This window comes from Ostrinia furnacalis, unplaced genomic scaffold (assembly GCF_004193835.3).
Source record: "Ostrinia furnacalis isolate ACB-3 unplaced genomic scaffold, ASM419383v2 OfSCF2833, whole genome shotgun sequence".
NCBI lineage: Eukaryota > Metazoa > Arthropoda > Insecta > Lepidoptera > Crambidae > Ostrinia > Ostrinia furnacalis.
Window position 1 is genome coordinate 425416 of NW_021133072.1, and position 20264 is coordinate 445679.

At 38.1% G+C, this 20264-nt stretch overlaps 3 protein-coding genes across 5 annotated transcripts in view; 2 read left to right on the top strand and 1 right to left on the bottom strand.

The window, feature by feature from the left end:
* Window positions 1-313: 313 nt before the first annotated feature.
* On the bottom strand, window positions 314-3390 carry Pka-R1 (protein kinase, cAMP-dependent, regulatory subunit type 1). Its single transcript, XM_028309838.1, has 7 exons — window positions 3109-3390; window positions 2612-2773; window positions 2288-2488; window positions 1775-1994; window positions 1489-1611; window positions 1065-1233; window positions 314-671 (listed from the first exon to the last, which is right to left on the bottom strand). Exons 1-7 carry the CDS (start codon window positions 3271-3273, stop codon window positions 587-589), a joined length of 1125 nt encoding a protein of 374 aa, XP_028165639.1. The 5' UTR covers window positions 3274-3390; the 3' UTR covers window positions 314-586.
* A 467-nt stretch (window positions 3391-3857) lies between these two features.
* The window catches only part of LOC114356599 (nuclear basket protein megator), a 37672-nt gene continuing 21265 nt past the window's right edge, over window positions 3858-20264 (top strand). For all 3 annotated transcript variants that reach the window (XM_028309834.1, XM_028309835.1, XM_028309836.1), the window contains exons 1-3: window positions 3858-4077; window positions 10582-15447; window positions 16177-16370. In XM_028309834.1, the coding sequence (XP_028165635.1) occupies window positions 3900-4077; window positions 10582-15447; window positions 16177-16370 (5238 nt within the window). In that variant the 5' untranslated portion in view covers window positions 3858-3899. The remainder of the gene's footprint in view (window positions 4078-10581; window positions 15448-16176; window positions 16371-20264) is intronic.
* Window positions 6195-8063, top strand: LOC114356600 (peroxisomal targeting signal 1 receptor-like). The gene has a single exon (XM_028309837.1). It carries the CDS (start codon window positions 6334-6336, stop codon window positions 7924-7926), a length of 1593 nt encoding a protein of 530 aa, XP_028165638.1. The 5' UTR covers window positions 6195-6333; the 3' UTR covers window positions 7927-8063.

Consider the following 20264-nt stretch of genomic DNA (forward strand, 5'->3'; position numbering starts at 1 on the left):
TCCCATTATATCACTGGCGACAGACATAAGGTACACAATGTCGAAAGATTTAATTTTCACAGCATCATTTGCGAGGATAAGGACAGTATTGCAGCCTCACACGTCGAGCTAAGAAAAGGCGAAGCATTGGGGATAAAATTCGGAATGAGGAAATCGAAAGTAATTAGGTAACACAAACCACAAGTGTAAGGTAAAGTGGTAGTTCGTCGTGGTTATCTATTGCAGAACTCGTTGAATGGAAGAAGTAAACAGGGTTCTCGGAAAGGGACATCGATACTAAAAAAAATCTATCATAAAATAATGCACAATGAAGTTAGTTTAAAAATGATAGATGATTTAATACTTGTAAACAATAACTTTTTCATTATATGATAATATACAGAAATGAAATTTTGTATGACTAACATAAAGTAAAGGAATAACACTAATTAAGTTAATTAAATAAATATAAATATTATGTTCTTTTCGATAACATATGAAACAAATATTGTACCTTATCATGACATAACAGTTGAATTACCTTACTATTTTACTCGACCCTTAAACAGGCTAAGTGTCTCAGTCTAAAGATTAATTATGAACACACTTAGACAGACAAAGACACAAAGCTATTATATTGTGCAATATTCCGTTTCAAGATATCAGCACATAAGCCCAGTACGCGTTCAAATCTGTAATAATAAAAGACATTTTAAGTAATGTTTAGTTAAAATTTATGGTGTGTAAGTTAGTTATTTATCGCAGTATTGGAATATATTATGTAAAAGCAATCCGAAAATGATAGGTCGTGCCGCCCCCATACCTCAGGCACTAACTGAATTAAGCGCTAGACCCATATGTATATAGTTTACATTTAAACCATTTTGGTGCAATTTAATGGATTACATTTACCTTAGTTATTTAATTTTTAGCGTTAAGAGTTGCATCTCAAACTAGGGGTAAGGATGGGTTCAATTCCCGGCTTAGGCAGTTAGATTTTTTCAATTATTTATCATTTTCAAATTACATTTTCTTTTTTTTTTAATTTGTCGAATGAAACATTTTCATTAAAAAATTGCTATTACCTAGCTCGGTCGAGTTTGACGCACTTGAGCGGTCCCGCAGCGCGCACGGTGGCGGCGCGCGGCCGGTCCAGCAGCAGCGCGATCTCGCCGAAGTAGTCCGACGGACCCAGCCGGCCCACCTCCACCGCCTCGCCCTGCCCGCTGCGCTGCTGCAGCACTACTGCGCACCCTGCGGAAACAATAAACAATCCATGGAGCGTAACCAAGACTATAAAACAGAGGCCCTGAACGTGTAAGCAACAAAAATCAAACGATTTTGAGGCCCTTGAAAAGAAGGGCCCTGTATCAAAATTTGTTAGACACGCTACACCACTGATCCATCGCCTTTTTATACTATACGGCTTGATCGGAATTATGAGGAAAACAAACAAAAGATTCTTTAGCCAATTAAAATTTTCGATGTTTAATTGTAATTATTATGTACCTTCCACAATAATATAAAAATCATTTCCTGGTTCGCCTTGGCGGACTATTATTTCACCATCGGTGAAAGAAACAGGTTCTAAAGCATCCGCAACAGTCAGTCTCTCCCATTTTTCTAAACTTTCTGAAACATTAAATAAACAACATACATGAAATTCAACTTGAAATAAAAAACCTTCATTAAATGTAAATCCTTACATTAGATTTGGGGTAATTTCGAAATAACTCAGATTGACCTTGTTTGCAACACTTTTTAGAATACAGTGGTATAAATTCTATGATCATACCTAGAATTGACACGCGAGAGAGGAATTCGTCGTACATCCTTCGTTTCCTGATCGTGGACCCCATTAGTATGCGGCGGTAAGAATCACGGTCCAGACCCCATAGCTTTAGTGGAGTACGCGCACGCACAGTCGCCGCACGCGGTGTACCATAAATTAGGGCTAACTCTCCAAAACTTCCACCTTCACCAATCGTAGTAACTGGTTCACCATTAACTAATACCTGAAAATTTTGTGAGAGCATATTTGCTAAAAATCTGATCAAGTTTTCAGCACATGCATCAAGAATATGCATAGAATAATATGCTGCACTGACTGAAAAAGTAAAGTTAAAGAAATGCCATTTTAAACTCATTTGAAACTTGTGTTCATTATTATCTAACTTTTTGTTAAATTGTATATCTATGCAATGAACAACATAAACACTTGTGATTGTAAATGATATAAATCACACCAGTAAGGAAGCAGAACACAATTGAGGAATGCATACATAATGTGATGATAACTAGTACTTACTTCAACCTCACCAGAATCAATAATGTAAAAGTTATCTCCTTCATCACCTTGCCTGATAACTGTTTCACCTGGCAGACACTGTACAGGGAACATTGCGTCAAACATATCAGCACGTTCTGATTCATCAAGGTGGGTGAACAGAACATTGGAAGCTATCGCTCGGGATAAAGCACCCATCGTTTTATAATCTTTTGGCACCACCTAGAAGTGAACAATTTCAAATGGTTTTATAGGACACATCTTTTTTAACAAGTGCAGCGATAAAATATTAAAGAATACAACAAAATTTTAAAGTGTGAACACTTTTAACATGGTGTTTCTTACCTTTTTAACATAACTAGTTGCATCTTCTTCAGTAACAGGTTCAGCACTTATCCCTCCCCGTCTGCGAGGAGGTTGCACCCCGGGCACGGGCAGCGGCGAAAGTTCTCCGTCTGCTTCACCCTCTGATGCCGTAGCTGCTGCTGCAGCAGCTTTGGCTTGTTCCTATTAATAAAAAATAAATCAAAATCAAATATTAATCATGAGCCAAGTCCCTTGTAAAAACATAAAATATTTTTGTTATCTAGGTCATAAAATAGGAATTTTACTGAACTTCAAAAAATACCTACAGATGGTAGGTATTTAAAATAGTTTTCACTTTACATAAAAATGAAATATGATTTACACAACAGTAATTTATGTGGAACATATTATTCTATGTGAATTAAATGTAAACTTGTTAAAAAAATTCTTTAAAATAAAATACATTACAGTTTCCATTCTTATGAGATAAATAAGATTTTTTAAAAGAAGCAACTAGTATAAATTACTTAACTTACCCGCTCTAACTTCTGAAAATATTGTCTCAAAAAAGAAACTGGGTTTTCAGGTTTATTTACACACAGCTGAACTATGCAATCTTTCAACAATAATTGGACGTTGTGGTTCTGGATGTAACTTTCACATTCATGCAAACATTGCTCTTCTTCCATTTCGATTAACATTTAACTGAATAGCTTGTTTAATTACTACGATTCAAATTAATATTTTGTAGTAATTACAAAATAAAAATGTATTGAATTTCCATTTTACTCATAGAGTAAATTAACATCACAGATTAGAGAGTATGATTAACATGGACTACTGACACATGACATTTTATTTTCTTTCGATTTCGCAATCCCAAAATACCGAGATGATCAAATCAATAGATAGATTAAGCTCTCGCATGTTCCAAAACCGGTACACAGACAAGCTCATATATTCCTGCCCCTCCCTAGTTTTGTCTTTGGATCAATAGGAAGCGCGAACGAAACACACGCATGCGCATTAATCATTGGAGGCGTTTGGCCGAAAATAGAATTGTTAGCGCTTATGAAAATTGGCTTTTGTTTAGCGGTAAGTGCTATCACTGCTAAAAAATTGTATGAAAGACATCAATAAATAAACTAAGCAAACGTGTCCTTGCCGAAAACATACTACTTTTCGGCGGTTGCCATGACGATCGCCATTTTGCTCACAATTTCTAATAAATTCTATTTTCGGCTAAAGACCCCCATTCTTTATTCTGTCTGTTGTGTGCGCAACGCTTGAAAATATCTAATTTAGTCTATGGTTGTGTAAAACAAAAATGGATGCTTCAAGTGCTGAAGCCGGCGCTAAAAATCACTTGAAAGATGTTTTATCAGAAACAGAATTTGCTAATTTACCTAATCCCGTAGTGGAGAAGATTAATGTGTATATCGACAAAAAATTTGAAGACTACCTGACATCCAAGGCTCTCCATGAAACCAGCAAATCTCAAATAGGTAAGTACTCCCAACAAACCGGTCCATTTTCTTATTTTAACGTGTTTTATTAATGAGATAATAGATTCAATTTTGCTATTAATTATCTATTCCTATTAACAATAAATTTAAAGTGAACCTAAGATACAAAAATTTAACGCAACAGATATGACAAACACATTTTTCTAACCTACGTATCTCTCTTTGGATCTCTAAACCACTATGCTTGCGTAGATTATCCTTTAGGAACGTATAAATTACAGATTCCGCATTAGTCTTACGACTTGTCTGACATGTCTTCATTCTGATGATAATACATGATACCCCCCTCTTAGCGTTTACCTACTTATTGTGGGGTTTTGTGCGTTCCCCCACACACAAAATCATATTTTGTAGATTTCCCTAAAGTTACTTAATATGTAAGGTCATGATTATAAATTACTTATTTCAAGCAAAATATTTTGATAATAGTGTGCAATGTAGTTTTATGAACATCTTAATTCTATGGTATTTTATTTTATTATTGGCATACATGCTAATCTAATACAATTTTTGGGGGTAGAAGATAAACAGTTGGAACTAATTAGCAATATATATCATGACGAGAATATCTAGTTTTATTAAACAGTTAACCTGTTGTAAACCATGACTATAGCAGCACAGAAGCTAGTATCAATAAAAGTGAAAGATTGTCTAAAACCCCACATTTGCAAAACACTGTAGATTTCCAATTCTTACCCGACTGTGTCAGAAGGAGGGTTATTTTTAAGAAGGGTTTATACATATATTATTAAATAGATAAATTATAATGCATTCTTCCAAAACTTAACATTTAAATTAAATAATGTAATGGAAGTTTTTAAAACTAAAATCAAAATTTTATTTTCATCTATCAACATTTCTTAAGATTCTTATAAAATAAATGGGAAAAAGGGAATTTGCAAAATATCATCAAATACATACAACTGTTGAGATCAGACAGGGATCGACTGTATGAAAAGTACACTTTCGGGTGTCACACATACATTACATTGGTATAACAGTTAGGCCTAGAACGCACTATGTGGTTAGCCGGAATGCAGTTAGCCGTCTGGTTAAAAATATGTATTGAAACAGCTGCATGATAGTGCGTTGTTATCATGCGGTTTCATGTAATAATCGATGTGCGGCTTACCGCAGCGGCACGCCGCGTCGCATTCCGGCTAAACGCATAGTGCGTTCTAGGCCTTAGTTTAATTCACATGCATGATTTCAGTGTAGTGTCTAGAGATGTGCCGCGTAAGACTGACTAAAATACCTAGCAGGTACTCACGTACTCGAGTATGTAAAATTCTGTATTGGGATCCACAAAACTCGAATACAGATTTCGAGTACTCACGGTATTTTAACACTAAGTCCTGTACTTTAATAGCAACCTTCAACTGTCGAACTTTGTATGCCCATTCCACTTTAAAGAGCATTGTGTGTGTCAGTTATCAGTTAAATTGTGGAATTTAGTGTTAAGTTTTAGCATTTTTTAACCAGTGACTTTGTGATAGGATGGGTCTCAAGACAAAATCCGAAGATTGGAACTTTTAACTTTAATAATGTTTTAGAACAGTCTTTCCCAAAGTGGGCGATAACGCCCCCTTGTGGGCGCTGCAGGCTTAAAGGGGGGTGGTAAGAGACCCAGAAAAAAAATCGGGACGTAGTGTAGAGGCTTGGGAGGCGTTATCTACTAGGAGGACTCTTAGACACTCGACTCTCGACTACAAATGGGGGCGCTAAAAAGAATTTATTCTCAAAGTGACAAAACAAGTTTGGGAACCGATGTTTTAGAAGATAAAAGAGTGGAGTGCAAACAAAGAGTGTNCAAAATAAAAATGTATTGAATTTCCATTTTACTCATAGAAGTCATAGAGTAAATTAACATGGACTACTGACACATGACATTTTATTTTCTTTCGATTTCGCAATCCCAAAATATAGTTCCAAAATACTGAACTGTCCTATCGATGACATTGACAGCGGGGCGCCACCGTCAATACCGAATCGCTGGTTCCGATTTTTGCCATGTTGGAAACCATAAAGTTGAACGATGGTAGCGCCCCCCTGTCATTGAGTTTGGCGGGACAGTTCAGCGTGGGTCATCTATATTACTTTTCTCTATGGTTTGCGTTATCATCATGAACTTTGCACTTTTGATAAACATGAACGCATAAAAGCGAAAGATTCCTACGATTACACTGTTAGATTGGTAAATTATAGTGGTGTGTCACGTAACTGTGCTACAGCAAAATGTCACTCAATAAATTAGTAGGAGGTGACTGCGGTGGAAATAATTCATTGGTACAGCTCTCCAGTATCGTCGGTCGAGATGCATCTTTCTCGCAACCTCTTTCTCAGGCGGACAGCTTTGTGCACGAATTTATGGCCCAGAACTCTCAGGTGCCACAAACGTTCAACATGAACACTCTTCTCAATAATTTGCCAGTTTCGGATCAAGCTAAAACCACACAACCACTCAACACAAATCATCAAGTTCAGAACTTCATACCTCAAGCCAGCCGGCCTTGGTCAGCAGGGCCATCAGTTTCCTTCATGCCTCCAACAATGATGAGGCCATTTCAAATGCCTCACCAGCCTTTTCTTCATGCTCCAGGTCCTTCTAATGTTCAAATCCAATATCTGAATGAATCTGAATTAGAAAACACTGATGTCAAAGCTAAGGCTCAAGAATATGTGAACAGTGTGAAGGATGATGATGAACTTGCTTACAATCAGTTTATGAACTTTATGAAAAAAATAAGTGCAGGAGAGCTCAACTTGGGTGCAACTACTGAAGACCAGAAAAAGCTTAGTAAAGATGAGATTTTAGATGAAATGACAGAAAAATATAAAGATGAATGGGCTAAGCTCAGTGATGTTTCTGACTACTGGGGATCAGAAGAAGCAAATGGCATTAGTAAAGAATATAACTTCACTGAAGCAAATGTTATGTTAGAAAATAAGAGTGCTCTTGAAATAGGCAAGGAGAAATTGAAAATGGGAGATATACCAGGAGCAGTGCTGTGCTTTGAAGCTGCAGTACAGCAGGCTCCAGACTCTGCTGAGGCATGGTTCCTGCTCGGCACTACTCAAGCTGAAAATGAACAAGATCCTCTGGCCATAACCGCCCTGAAGAAGTCTCTAGAAATAGACCCCAGGCAATTGGAAGCCTATCTAACTCTGGCTGCAGCTTACACAAATGAGAACATGTCCAAATATGCGTACATGTCATTATTTGATTGGTTGAAAGCTAGTCCTAAATACAGTGACCTGTGTCCCTTAGATATTGATCCTAAAAATTTAGATATCAAAGACTTGGAGAACCATGTGAAGACATTTTACATCAAAGCAGCACAATTAAACCCAAATCAGATTGATCCTGATGTGCAAAATGGTTTGGGTGTGTTGTTCAACATAAATCAAGAGTATGACAAAGCTGTAGACTGTTTTAAAACTGCTTTAAGTGTTGCCAGTGATAATGCAAAGTTGTGGAACAGACTGGGAGCCACACTGGCTAATAGTGAAAGGTCTGAAGAGGCAGTTGAAGCTTATCATCATGCTTTGAATTTGGAACCCGGGTTCATCAGAGCCAGGTACAATGTGGGCATCACTTGCATGAATTTAGGAGCTCACAAACAGGCAGCAGAGCACTTCCTTGTGGCATTGAATCAGCAATACAAATCTAAGAGTTTGCATCCAAGTTCATCCTCTGTAGACACCAGCTCCTCAACTATTTGGACCACTTTGAGAATGGTTTGCTCTTTTATGGGTGAGCATGATGTGGCCAAGTTAGTTGATGAGAGGAATTTATCAGAGCTAAATAAGTTTTTCGAAATTGAGTAATACTGTTACACAATAGTGACCTTGTTTCAATATAATACACTTACAAATAATAATTTTATACTTTGAACACTAAAGGTGTGATAAAGGTGTAGATAAGGGGATATTGGGATTAGTTGTAAATATCTATTTTCCAGATCTGAGGCATTTAATAAATGAGGGTAATATACAGGGTGTTAGGTATATGGGTATATGAGCCGACACTAGCCCATGTTAACATGGTCATATAAATAGTATGGTGAAGTCAGAAAATTGATATCTTCATTTTAATTATTTTAATTTTCATACAAATCGGATTTTATAAAATTTATTTTGTATGACAATTAAAAAAATTAAAATGATGATATCAAATTTCTGACTTCACCATACCATTTATATGACCATGTTAACATGGGCTAGTGTCGGCTCATATACCCATTTACCTAACACCCTGTAGATTATGTATAGTTTCAATTATACTATTATATGTATAATTNTTATTACCTGACTAAGCATAGTAAGTAATATTCACTACTTAATTTATTTCAAAAAATATAGAGCGTTAATAACAAAAGGATTGGATACTATCTGCTTTACAGAAGTGCCACCAGCAAAAAATTATCAAATCATTTAGATTACGTTTATTAAAATAGTATGAATAATTTTATTAAAATAGTATGAATGATTACTCCCTTATTTTATTTCTAACCCCTTAATATTACCCCGTATTTGGGTGCATACTTACAAATATTTCGAATTGAATAAATGAAGAGCATTCACAATATTTCGCCAATGTATAACAAGCCTTATGGCCTTACTATTTCGTTACTACTATTTCGTTACGTACATTTTTTTTGAGAAATACTCATATGATTTGTGATGAAATATTAGATATTGTCGTCAAACACAAACTACAAAGTTCGATTCAAAAAATACTCGAGTCCACTGAAGTATTCGTGTACGAGTACATCCTGCTGCACCGTCAGCATCGACCGCCGGGCGACCCATGAACCCTCAGCGTCCTGCACCGTCGGCACTATACACCGACGGCACACTAGCAAATACGTTTAATTGTGTACAGTAAATAAATCATGTATAAATACCAATAGAATTACAACAATAAACAGATATCAACCGTCCGTCGTTGTGTCTCATTTCCCCCCGCTGCGGCCAAGACACCCTTAGCCGTCGCTATGATCAGTCCGGTGAGTCTGCCGGGCTGGCAGCGGGTCCCCGCCGCCTACCTGCCGTCCTAACGCTGCTGCCCTGGGCGACCTGGGCTCAGCCTCCTTCCTATCACACCTTATTAACCTGACCGCATATCCCGGGCACGGGAGCAGTGCCTTACAACCACTGACTCCAGCCCGTACAATTCGAATACTCGTGCCAGCCAGTATTCGAATACCCGTGCCAGCCAGTATTCGAATACCCGTGCCAGTACTCGAATACTTGTCCGAGTCTTCCGACTCGAGTCCTAACTCGATTCTTTTTTTAACGAATACCAAAAAATTCGAATACCAAATCGGCACATCACTAGTAGCGTCCACTATCCGCGCCGCCGAACGCCGGCATTTACGCACCCTTACGTGAAATCGTACAATGCAAACTAAAATGCGTTGTGACTTGCGTGCCTTGTGTGTGCTGCGTCTGCAATCCTTTAGGGCTTAAACCTGCGACCGCTACTACTAAAATACTTAAGTACACAGTCTTTGCGCCTCCCCTCCCACTTTGGGAACCAATGGCCTAAAAGGACTCCTTTATGTTACGTGTCATATGTTAACGCTCATATTAGCGTTTTCGCTCGTATTCGTCCATTGGTAATTTGGTATGAAAATTTATTGTGAGAAAAATCTACGTCAACATTTACGAACCAAAAGACATTGCCGCCAATCAGCGTTGCCAGATAGTTTTTTTTCGTTAGGATTTGAATTAAAAAAAAAACGATTGATAGTAAAAACAGCCATAAAATAAAATAAAAATCGCGAAAAATAAAATTAAAAAAAATGTATTTGAATAAAAAAATAAAAATACCATATTTTAAATCAGATTTACGGTTAACCATATTAAATAGTGTCCGTGCGACGCGCCGCACACGTGTATCCGGTGGCGGCCACTCGCTACAGTAGTGTCCGCGACTCGCCACTAGTGGTCACTACGAGCCACACAAAACGCCGACACCCGCCACTGTCGCACTGCTCCATCCCCCGTTAGAGATGGGTTGGATTAAAAATTTTGGATTGCGTGGATTAGGTACTGTTTTACTTAATGCACCTAATCCAAATATTTTAAAATACGTAATCCAAATACCTATTTCGAATATTTAGCAACGAGCGGGTTATAAAATGTGGCGGCTTCCAGACACCGGTGGCTGTCGCTCGCTTCTGACACTCTTAGAAATGTAGCGGTAACGCGCAACAGCCACCGCACCGGTGGCTGTGGTCTGTGGCCCATCTGCGCCAACACTTTGCGAAACATTGTTTAACAAATAAAATACGTAAAATACCTTGTTTTCTTCACCTTCACACACATTCCACAAGTTCTCTAATAAAAATATTGAGGTATTATGTAACAAACAAAAAATTATAAATGTACGTTTATTAAAGTACCTATATGCATATTTTAGTACACACTTCCGGTATTTTCCTTTTTATCTAACTTTGTCTCATAATTCTTTTTCAGACGATAAAATCAGCACCTTAGAAACAACAATACTTGAACTAACTGCAAAATATGATGATGCTGCCAAGAAGTTACAGGGATCAGATGAAACAATAACAGAACTGAGTAGGCAGGTTGAAAACCTGAATTTGGAACTTGAAAAGGCCCGTGAAAAAATAAGCCGTCTTGAAAATGAGGCTATATCATTTAAAAGCGCACGAGATGCTGCTGTGGACGAAAGAAATGACTTGACTCGTATTCTACAAAGGCGCGACGTTGAAATAGAGAGATTGACTGCCAACGAAGTTTCAATTTCCCAACAATTGCGTGCCGCTATTGACGCCAAATGTGAAGCATTGGCACTGAATGATGAAATTCAAAGTAAAGAACTTTCCCTGCAATATCGCGAAAAAAGGATTGAACAAGAAAGAGTATTATTAAATTCGCAAATTTCTGGCCTCACAGAAGAGGTCAATAGACTTACATCTGAGCTACAAACTATGCGACTTAATAATACAAGTCGTTTGGTTAATTTAGAAACACAGTTAGCTGAGAAAGTTGAGGAATTGAATGTTGCCAATGAAACTATTTCTCAACTCAATGAAGTGAAGAAAAATCTAAATAATCGCGCTGAAAGTCTTACGCAACGTTTAATGGAACAAAGAGAAATTGAAAACAAAATGACTGAGAACTATAAAAAAGAACTGGATGCCAAATCTAAACTTGCGGATTTATTCAAAACTATGCATGATGATGCTGAAGCAAAGACCTTGGAATTGACTGAGGGAATATCTGAACTGCAAAGATTATTAAATGAAGCAACTGAAAAATATGGTGAACTTGAAACTAAATATAAACAAGCAGAGTTAGACCACGAAGAATTGATGGAAAAGAAAAACGAAGTAATCGCATCATTGAAAAATGAACTAGAACACGCGAATGATTTACTAAAAGCTGCCAATGCTCAAAATCTAGATATGGCTTTAAGCGATTTAGCACCATCAGCAGCAACTGCCAGTAAACTTTTAAAATCTGGGATGTCATTGACTCAGATCTATTCACAGCTAGTTAAAGTGACTGATGAGTTAGCTCAAGAAAAAGAGGAAAACAGACGGCTAAATATAACAATTAATACCATTGTACAAGAGTTGGAAGAGAAAGCACCACTCTTGCAGAAACAAAAAGCTGATTATGAAGAAGCTGTAGAAAGCAACACAGCTCTCACTCAACAAATAGATTCACTCTTGATTGAATGCAATAGACTGAGGGATGATTACGCCGAGACCTCGAAAATAGCTAACCATTATAGCCGAGAAAATGCGAAATTGAAGGGAGAATTAGCTGATTTAGGAAGGCAAGTTTGCTTCTTACTAAAAGAAATTGAGCATAGTCGTGGAGGACTTTTACCGAATGGTGATCATGATGCTCATACTACTTCAAATACTACCAATTCTTCAGACATGAGTTCGTCTCGTATCATTTCTAAAGCTTTAGTAACATTTAGTGATATTCAGGAACTTCAGTCCAACAACCAAAAGCTCTTAAGAATGGTTCGGGAGTTAACAGAGAAACAGGAAGAGTTTGAACGCCACAAAGAGCAGTTTGAGAGTGGAGAATTGCAAAGTAAAATAGAAGCTTTGAAGAATCGTGTTACTGAATTAACTGAAGCCCAAGATAGACAAACCAAAATGGTTAATGGCTTGATTAGACAAAGAGATATGTTCAAAAAATTGTATCATGATCACATGAAAGGAAAACGCCATGAAATCTCATCTGTTTTGGAGTCTTCTGATTTAGATAAAGGGGATACATTCATGATGGAATCATCACCCGAGAAAACTAAACCTGTTGCCGTCGATACTTCTGGTTTCGAAATCAAGTATAGGGAAACTGAAAAGCACTTGGAATTGCTCAAAGAAGAGTATAAAACCTATAAAGAAGAAAAAGTTACTAATGAAAGAATGTTATTTGAACAGATTGACAACATGAGACAGGAGATAGCTAAACTTACTGCAGCAAACAGTAAGTGCGTTTCTACTTCGGAATATAACAATGAACGTCTGAAAATCCTGCAAACAAATATAACAACATACAAAAAGCAAATTACTTCTTTAGAAGAAAAAAATAAGGCATATAATGCTACTATTGCAAAACATGAAGTATCGTTGCAACACTTGCGAGATGAAGCTCTGAATGCTCAAAGTAAACTTGCTGCAGCAGAAATTCAACTTGAGAATATAAAGCTTGAAAGTAAATTGCTTAAAGACGCTGAAGTGCGTCTACAAACAGAAAAAGAAATACTGAATCGTGAAAGACAAGGCCAGTCTTTACTGTTGAAAAACCTAGAATTGATTAAAGCTAGTTTGGAGCGTGTTGAGGCTGAAAATCGCACTAAATTAGAGTCAAGATTAGATGAAGCCACAAGGGAATGTTCAGCCCTAAGAAGACGACTACAAGAGGAACAAGATAGATTTAGGGAACTGGCATCCCATTTAGAACGTCAGACCGAAACGGCTAAGTCACGTATGCAGGAAGAAAAAGATGCGGCTGATGTGATGAGAAAAGAAATTGCTCAACTTACTCAAGATTTGATTGATAAAAGTAAATCCAATGAGGAACTTGTGAAAAAGCTTCAAATTGCTCTTGCACCAAATACTGATGGCTCATTTGATACTGTTAAAAAGATAAAAGAACTTGAAAATAAGTTATGTGACAGAGACAATGAAATCAAATCTCTTCAAACTCAATTAACTACAGCAAAGGAACACATTAAACAGTATTGTGATATATCTGAAAGTGCAGAAAAGGAACTCAAGAGTCTTAGTAATGAATATGAGAAATATAAGACTGAGACAGATATTAAACTATCCGATTACGCACAAAAAGTCCAAAAATTGGAAGACAGGTGTTCAGAATTAGAAGCTGAATTATCGCTTCATGCTAATGGTGATCATACTGCGAGTAATACTTCTTTGCGTAATGAACTGACGCAAGCCCAAGATGAATTGAAGTCTGCGCTTGCTAGTTTTGACCAATGTCGCTCAGAGCTTGAAAGCGCACGGGCTGAAATTTCGAAACTATCGGAAGCTGTACAACACGCAGAAGAAAAGTATACACACGAAATGATTTTGCATTCCTCTGATATACAAACACTTACACAAGTAAAGGAAGACCTTTCTAAAGCACAAAATCAACTTAATGAGCTGGTAGCGATGAAAAACAGTGCGTTTGAAAAACTAGAGTCTGAAAAGCTGGCCTGGAATGAAAGAGAAAAAATTCTTATTAGTGAAAATGAACAATTAACACAGCGTTTGAAAGATTTGAATGATCAAAATTCATTATTGCATGATCAAATACAGGCTTTAGGTACACAGTTGTCAGTGAGTCACGCGTCAAAATCGCATTCAGAGAGCATGAATGAATCCGCAAATGAGAGTATCAATGTGTCAGTGAGTGAAGAAGATGGAAAATCATCAGAACAGCTGTATCAAATAGTGAAATACCTGCGTAAAGAAAAGGATATCGCTATGGCTAAATTCGATATCTTGCAAGCTGAAACGATGAGACTAAAGTCTCAGCTTGAAATCACTGAAAAGCAACTAGATGACACAAAACTGTCATTAGCTGCTGAGAGAGAAAGATCAGAGGTTTCCATGGTCACAGTGAATAAGCAGTCTGATATTTTAAGGAAAGTAGAAACCTTAAACGCCTTGACAGATAGCAACAGGATATTGAGAGAAGAACGCGATCAATTGACAACCAGAGTAGAGGAGCTCTCGGCGACTGTGAAGGATATGGATGAAAAATTAGCACCAATGCAGGAGAAATTGTCTGATCTCACATCTAAAAACGAGACACTGCAGTCTGAGAACACTTCATTGAAAGCTGATTGCGCCAGATGGAGAACTAGGGTAAATGCTTTGGTTGAAAGAGCTAACAAAACTAGTCCTGAAGATTGGAAACGACTTCAAAATGAACGGGAGACTTTAGCTAAAATGCTAACAAACGAAAAAGAATCTGTCAGAAAACTTAACGAAGAGCTTGGTGCTATTAAAGTAGAAAAGGTTAAATTAGAAGAGCAATATACAGTGCTTTCACGTCAGCAAGGCAGTTTAGTGGAAGAGAATAAGAAACTGAATGAGGAACTGCAGGTCCTCAAAGACGACGTGTCGCGTATAACCGAAGAACTAACAAAACTTAAATCGGAACTTGCGTCGTCTGTCGAATCAAACTCTAAACTAAATGAAGAACTGACTAGCAAAGATGCATCTCTAACCGACATTAGAAATAAAGAAATGCAAATAAGAAAAATTGCCAAAAAATATAAGGGTCAATATGAAGATTTAGTTAAGACTGTAGAAGAAGAGAAAAAGAAAACTGAAGGAGAAGCTGTAGCTGCTGACACAGCACTCGCTGAAAGTACTAAGAAACTGGAAGAACAACTGAATGAGCTTCAGTCGCAATTAGAAACAGAAAAAACCAACAATGAAAAACTAAAGCAGGATCTTGAAACTCTCAGAAGCAGCAACTTAGACAAAGAAGAAAAGGCCAAACAAGTATTAAAACAGGCTAAAAGTAAAATAGTGCAGCTAACTGAATTGAAAAATTCACTGAGCAGGGAATTAGACGAATCCCGGAGCAAAGTAGGAACCATCGAGCAGGTAGCGCAAAGCACGCGAGATGAGCAAGACGTGCGATTGGCTCTTATAAAGTCCCAGTACGAGGGGCGTCTGTCTCGGGTCGAGAAGGAGCGCGGCGAGCTGCAGGAGCGAGTCAGCATGCTGCAGAGGCAGCTGGCCGCCACCCAGGCCTCGGCGTCCAAGCAGCAGGCCACCGCCGAGAAGACTACCACTGACCCACCCACTGCCAACATTAAACCGATGGCTGGTAAGTATTATCAAAACTTTATGCATACGATACTGATGAGAGTCGAAATAGTTTCTAAAATCACCTACTTGAAGGCCTTTTCGAATACATACATAACTTTCTCTTTTGTATTTCGAATTTGTAAATGTTTTGTATACCTTCGAAAGACCAACATGGTTGAAAAAAAAAACAAGCAGAAGCTGGTTTGATCCACGCTTTATTTCATTTTCTGAGGGCTTAGTGTGAGTTTACATCAAACGTCATCACTAGTGAGCGCGTCAAAAAAATCTATGAAGATTTTAGTTCTTGATCCGCTAGGGTCGCTGTACAATCCGTCATACATTTAATGTTGCTTTTTACGGTCATTAATGAAGACGTTGTAACAAGGAGAAGTGGTGTGAACGGTTGACAGTGTGGTACCCGAGAGATAGCGCCAGAAACCGAGGTCGCAAGGCTTTAAGATGGGAGGATGAATTGAGGTTGACCGCAGGACCTCTATGGATGAGAGTGGCGGAGGACAGAAGGCAATGGAAGGAGTTGGAGGAGGCCTTTGCCAATAGGCACACCGAAATCTTAGACATTTTGTGAATGTTTTTTTAAGTGAAGAAAGTGTCAAATGTAAAATGTAAAAATGTTTCGGAAATAATAGGCTTATTATTATTATTATTATAATGAAGACGTTTGATGTGTAAACTCACTGCCCCCTGTATTGTGTGCGTATACGGGCCTGAGTGACTCGTCTGCCTTCAGGCGTAGCCCAGCAGAGCGTGACGGCGAGCCGGCGCGGGGGCGAGACGCCGCTGGCGTCCATCCGGCCCATGGCGCAGGTGGGCCCCACGGCGCCGCACGACGCGCACAGCACTGAGTACATGCCCGCGTCCTCCTCGCGCCCGCTGCCGCGCGCCGCGCTCGCCGCCTCCACCGCGCCGCCCGAGTCCACGCAGGTACCGCCTCAACTATACTTACGAGCAAAAGTATGGAATCACCACTTTGTAGAGATGGGTTATACTAAGTAAATTTGATACTAGGTGCACCTATTCCTAGTATTTATTAATACTCGATCCAAATACCTATTCCACCTAGTACGTAGTAATTTAGCATACTTGACGCGACTAGTGCGGACTAATCCACGTAATATGACTTTAAAACACAATTTTCTTTGAAAAGATACAACCGTAGTATGAATAATGCAATTTGAAATTGAATAATAATTCCTCCCTTCATACTTCAACAGGCTTAGGACTGTCAACATAAAAGTTAACGTATTTAAAAGATATGAGTGAATCTCTACGTTCGCACATAAGCTTAGCGAGAAATACTCGATGCGCGTAATACACGACTACGGATTACGCAATAATAACCTCTATTACTTTGAGGGTAGGGTCGGAAATCGTGTAATTTATAAAATACTAGGTGGATCAAGTATTTAAAAAAAAAAAAATTGGAATAGGTGCCGCCTAGTACTGTAAAATACCTAGTGTGTGGATCTGTTCTAGTAAATACGTCTCATCTCTACCACTTTGTGTTCCGAGCGGTCTTAAGAACTGAATGACTATGTATTGTATGTATCTATGGTATCTGTTAGAAAGTAGTTTGAACACCAAATAAACTATAGATGATATTAAAACTATAGAATGTTTTGTCTATGTAATATTTTATCGATTATAAAATAAAAGACACTCGATCTTCGGCTTTCACAGAAATACGTTATTTTATTTCAATTATTCCCATTATAATAGGTTATGGGCCCAGTAAACCCAAAAAAGTTATCAATAAGTGCATTATCTGGAATAGGCGCGTATTTATTTACAAGAAGCAAGAACTGAAACATCAAAAATGTCTTCAAACGCATTCCTAACCAGTGTGCCTAAGCTATTGGGTCGCGAGAATTACCATGAATGGGCGTTTGCAGCGGAAAATTTGCTGGTCTTGGAGGGCATGTCTGACTGCATCAAGCAAGAAAGTTCAGAAGCCAGGGCAACAGAAGACAGAAAAGCAATGGCCAAGCTGATCCTAACAATAGATCCGTCATTATACGTCCACATTAAAGAAGCTAAAAGCACCAAAGATCTGTGGCAGAGAATAAGAAACATGTTTGATGATTCTGGATTCTCAAGACGAATAACATTACTCAGGAATTTGATATCAATTCGCCTTGACAGCTGCGAATCAATGACGAGTTATGTTACACAAATCATCGAAACGGCCCAGAAGTTGTCGGGAACAGGTTTCTCCGTAAATGACGAGTGGATCGGGAGTTTATTGTTAGCTGGTTTGCCTGAAAAGTATTTCCCCATGATTATGGCAATCGAGCATTCGGGAATCGCCATTACCAGTGACGTAGTGAAAACGAAGCTCATAGATTTGGCAGGAAATGACTGCGAGGCGGGAAGCGCATTCTTGAGTAGAGGGCAGCACAGTCGTCATAGTTTGAAAGTTGGTAGCACTGGCAAGTTCGACAACTCCAACCAACTTCATGGCGGTGCGTATGGCGGAAATGGAAAGTCTATGCCCGACTCATCAAATGTCAAATCAGACAAGTCAAGTGTCAAGTGTTATCGTTGTAAGCAGTTTGGACATTACAAATCTCAATGTAAACAACAGAGTAATCAGCCTCAGATAAAGAAAACAAACGCATTTTCGGCAGTTTTCTTGAGTGGAAATTACAGCAAACAGGACTTTTATTTGGATAGCGGTGCGAGTACACATATGACTCCAAATATAAACATGATACAGAATGCATCTTTTACTACAAGCATTAAGGAGATTATAGCGGCAAATCAGAATGCTATGCCAGTTTTATGCTCTGGGGATGTCGATATCATGACCGTTACTCCGGATTCCCTTTATGAAGTGACGCTGAAAGATGTGTTGTGTGTACCTAACCTTACCACAAACCTAATTTCCATCAGTCAACTTATCAAGAATGGGAATAAAGTCGATTTTAAGGAGAATTGTTGCTATGTTTACAACAGACAGAACACATTAGTGGCTGTAGCAAATCTGATAGATGGTGTCTACAAGATGGTCATAGAAAAGAAACAGTGTTTGTTTACATCAAGCTCTTCAGCAGCAAGCAGTGAAATGTGGCACAGGAGACTTGGACATCTGAATATGAACGATCTGAACAAGATGAAAGATGGAGCAGTGACAGGAATATCGTGCACTGATAACTCCGTGATCAACAAAAACTCGTGTACCGTGTGCTGTGAAGGAAAGCAGTCGCGCTCACCATTTGGCCATGTGGGAACGAGGAGCAGCGAGCCATTGGAAGTTATCCACGCTGATGTCTGTGGCCCCATGGAGGTTACTTCAATTGGTGGAGCAAGGTATTTTCTTATATTTGTTGATGATTTTACTCGAATGGTGTTTGTCTATTTCCTCAAAGAAAAAAGAGAAGTTTTCAAGTACTTCAGGGAATATAAGGAATTGGTAGAGAACCAACAATGTAGAAAAATCAAAGTATTCAGAACTGATAATGGGTTAGAGTTTTGTAGCAATGAGTTTGAGAATTTCCTAAAAAAGAGTGGCATAATACATCAAAAGACCAATCCATACACTCCCGAACAAAATGGTTTGAGTGAACGAACTAATAGAACAATTGTAGAGAGAGCCCGTTGTTTATTATTTGATGCAGGATTAGATAAGAAGTTCTGGGCAGAGGCAACAAACACCGCTGTCTATCTTAAGAATAGATCTGTAGCATCAGGACTAAATAATAAAACTCCTTATGAGCTCTGGACAAACAAGAAACCAGATTTAGCCCATATTAGAATCTTTGGCAGTCATGTTATGGTTCACATACCAAAAGAGAAACGNTGTTCTGACTTAAGCGTTATGTCCCGTAAAACTTGTTTTTTGAAATTATAGTTTATTTGCTGTAGTTGGGGTGTTAGAAAGTAGTTTGAACACCAAATAAACTATAGATGATATTAAAACTATAGAATGTTTTGTCTATGTAATATTTTATCGATTATAAAATAAAAGACACTCGATCTTCGGCTTTCACAGAAATACGTTATTTTATTTCAATTATTCCCATTATAATAGTATCAATTTAAAGTTTATAATATCACCTTTAAAATGGTGCCATTTTTATTGATCTTATATTAGTCATTTAGTTCTTATGATCGCTCGGAATAAATAGGGTGATTCCATATTTTTGCTCGCGAGTGTAGTCCACTCCCATCTCCCGTGGCAAACGCCCGAGGCCAAAACTTGAGTCAACATCAGTGGCGCACAACCGTTGCGGTCACTCTTCAGAAAATGAAAAAAATGAAAATATTGCCAGAATCAAACAATACAGAAAGACAGACCTCCACACTAGGCATTGCCTGTCCTGTGGAGGAAAGAAACATTGAATTTTCAGATAGTTCCAGTTTATACTGTAACCTGTTATTGGTACCGTTTGAAAGAGCTTGTGAAGCAATTTCAGGATCACTAAACAGTTTTTCGAAATCTTGTAAAATTTAGAAATAATCAAGTGAGATCACTTATTGTTTCCACCCTTTATACGCGCATGCGCACAACACATTCGTCACAGAGTATAAGCTGTATTAGCTAAGCAGTAGGTTAATAGATTTAAAAGAAATTGACTCAACCTATAATAATACCATTTAGGTGATATCATATCCATTTGCATTCTGCGTTATGACACCTTCATGGGCCATGCACTGGTGACTGGATTACTTTTCTTCACGGTGTAGTGGCTTCAACTACAGCCATCTGCCGATATCACGATAAGATTCTATTGACCTCCTCCTGTCTCTAATACTATATTGTCTATCCATGAACAACGTTAACTTGTGAACATTAACAGCTACCCAAATAAATTTATT

Excerpts from the sequence above, each read along its gene's own strand:
- LOC114356600 (XM_028309837.1), top strand. The coding sequence starts at position 6,334 with ATGTCACTCAATAAATTAGTAGGAGGTGACTGCGGTGGAAATAATTCA.
- Pka-R1 (XM_028309838.1), bottom strand. The coding sequence starts at position 3,273 with ATGTTAATCGAAATGGAAGAAGAGCAATGTTTGCATGAATGTGAAAGT. Across the intron at positions 2,774-3,108 it reads ATTTTCAGAAGTTAGAGCGG|GAACAAGCCAAAGCTGCTGC; the intron begins GTAAGTTAAGTA and ends TTTTATTAATAG. Across the intron at positions 672-1,064 it reads GTCAAACTCGACCGAGCTAG|ATTTGAACGCGTACTGGGCT; the intron begins GTAATAGCAATT and ends TTATTATTACAG.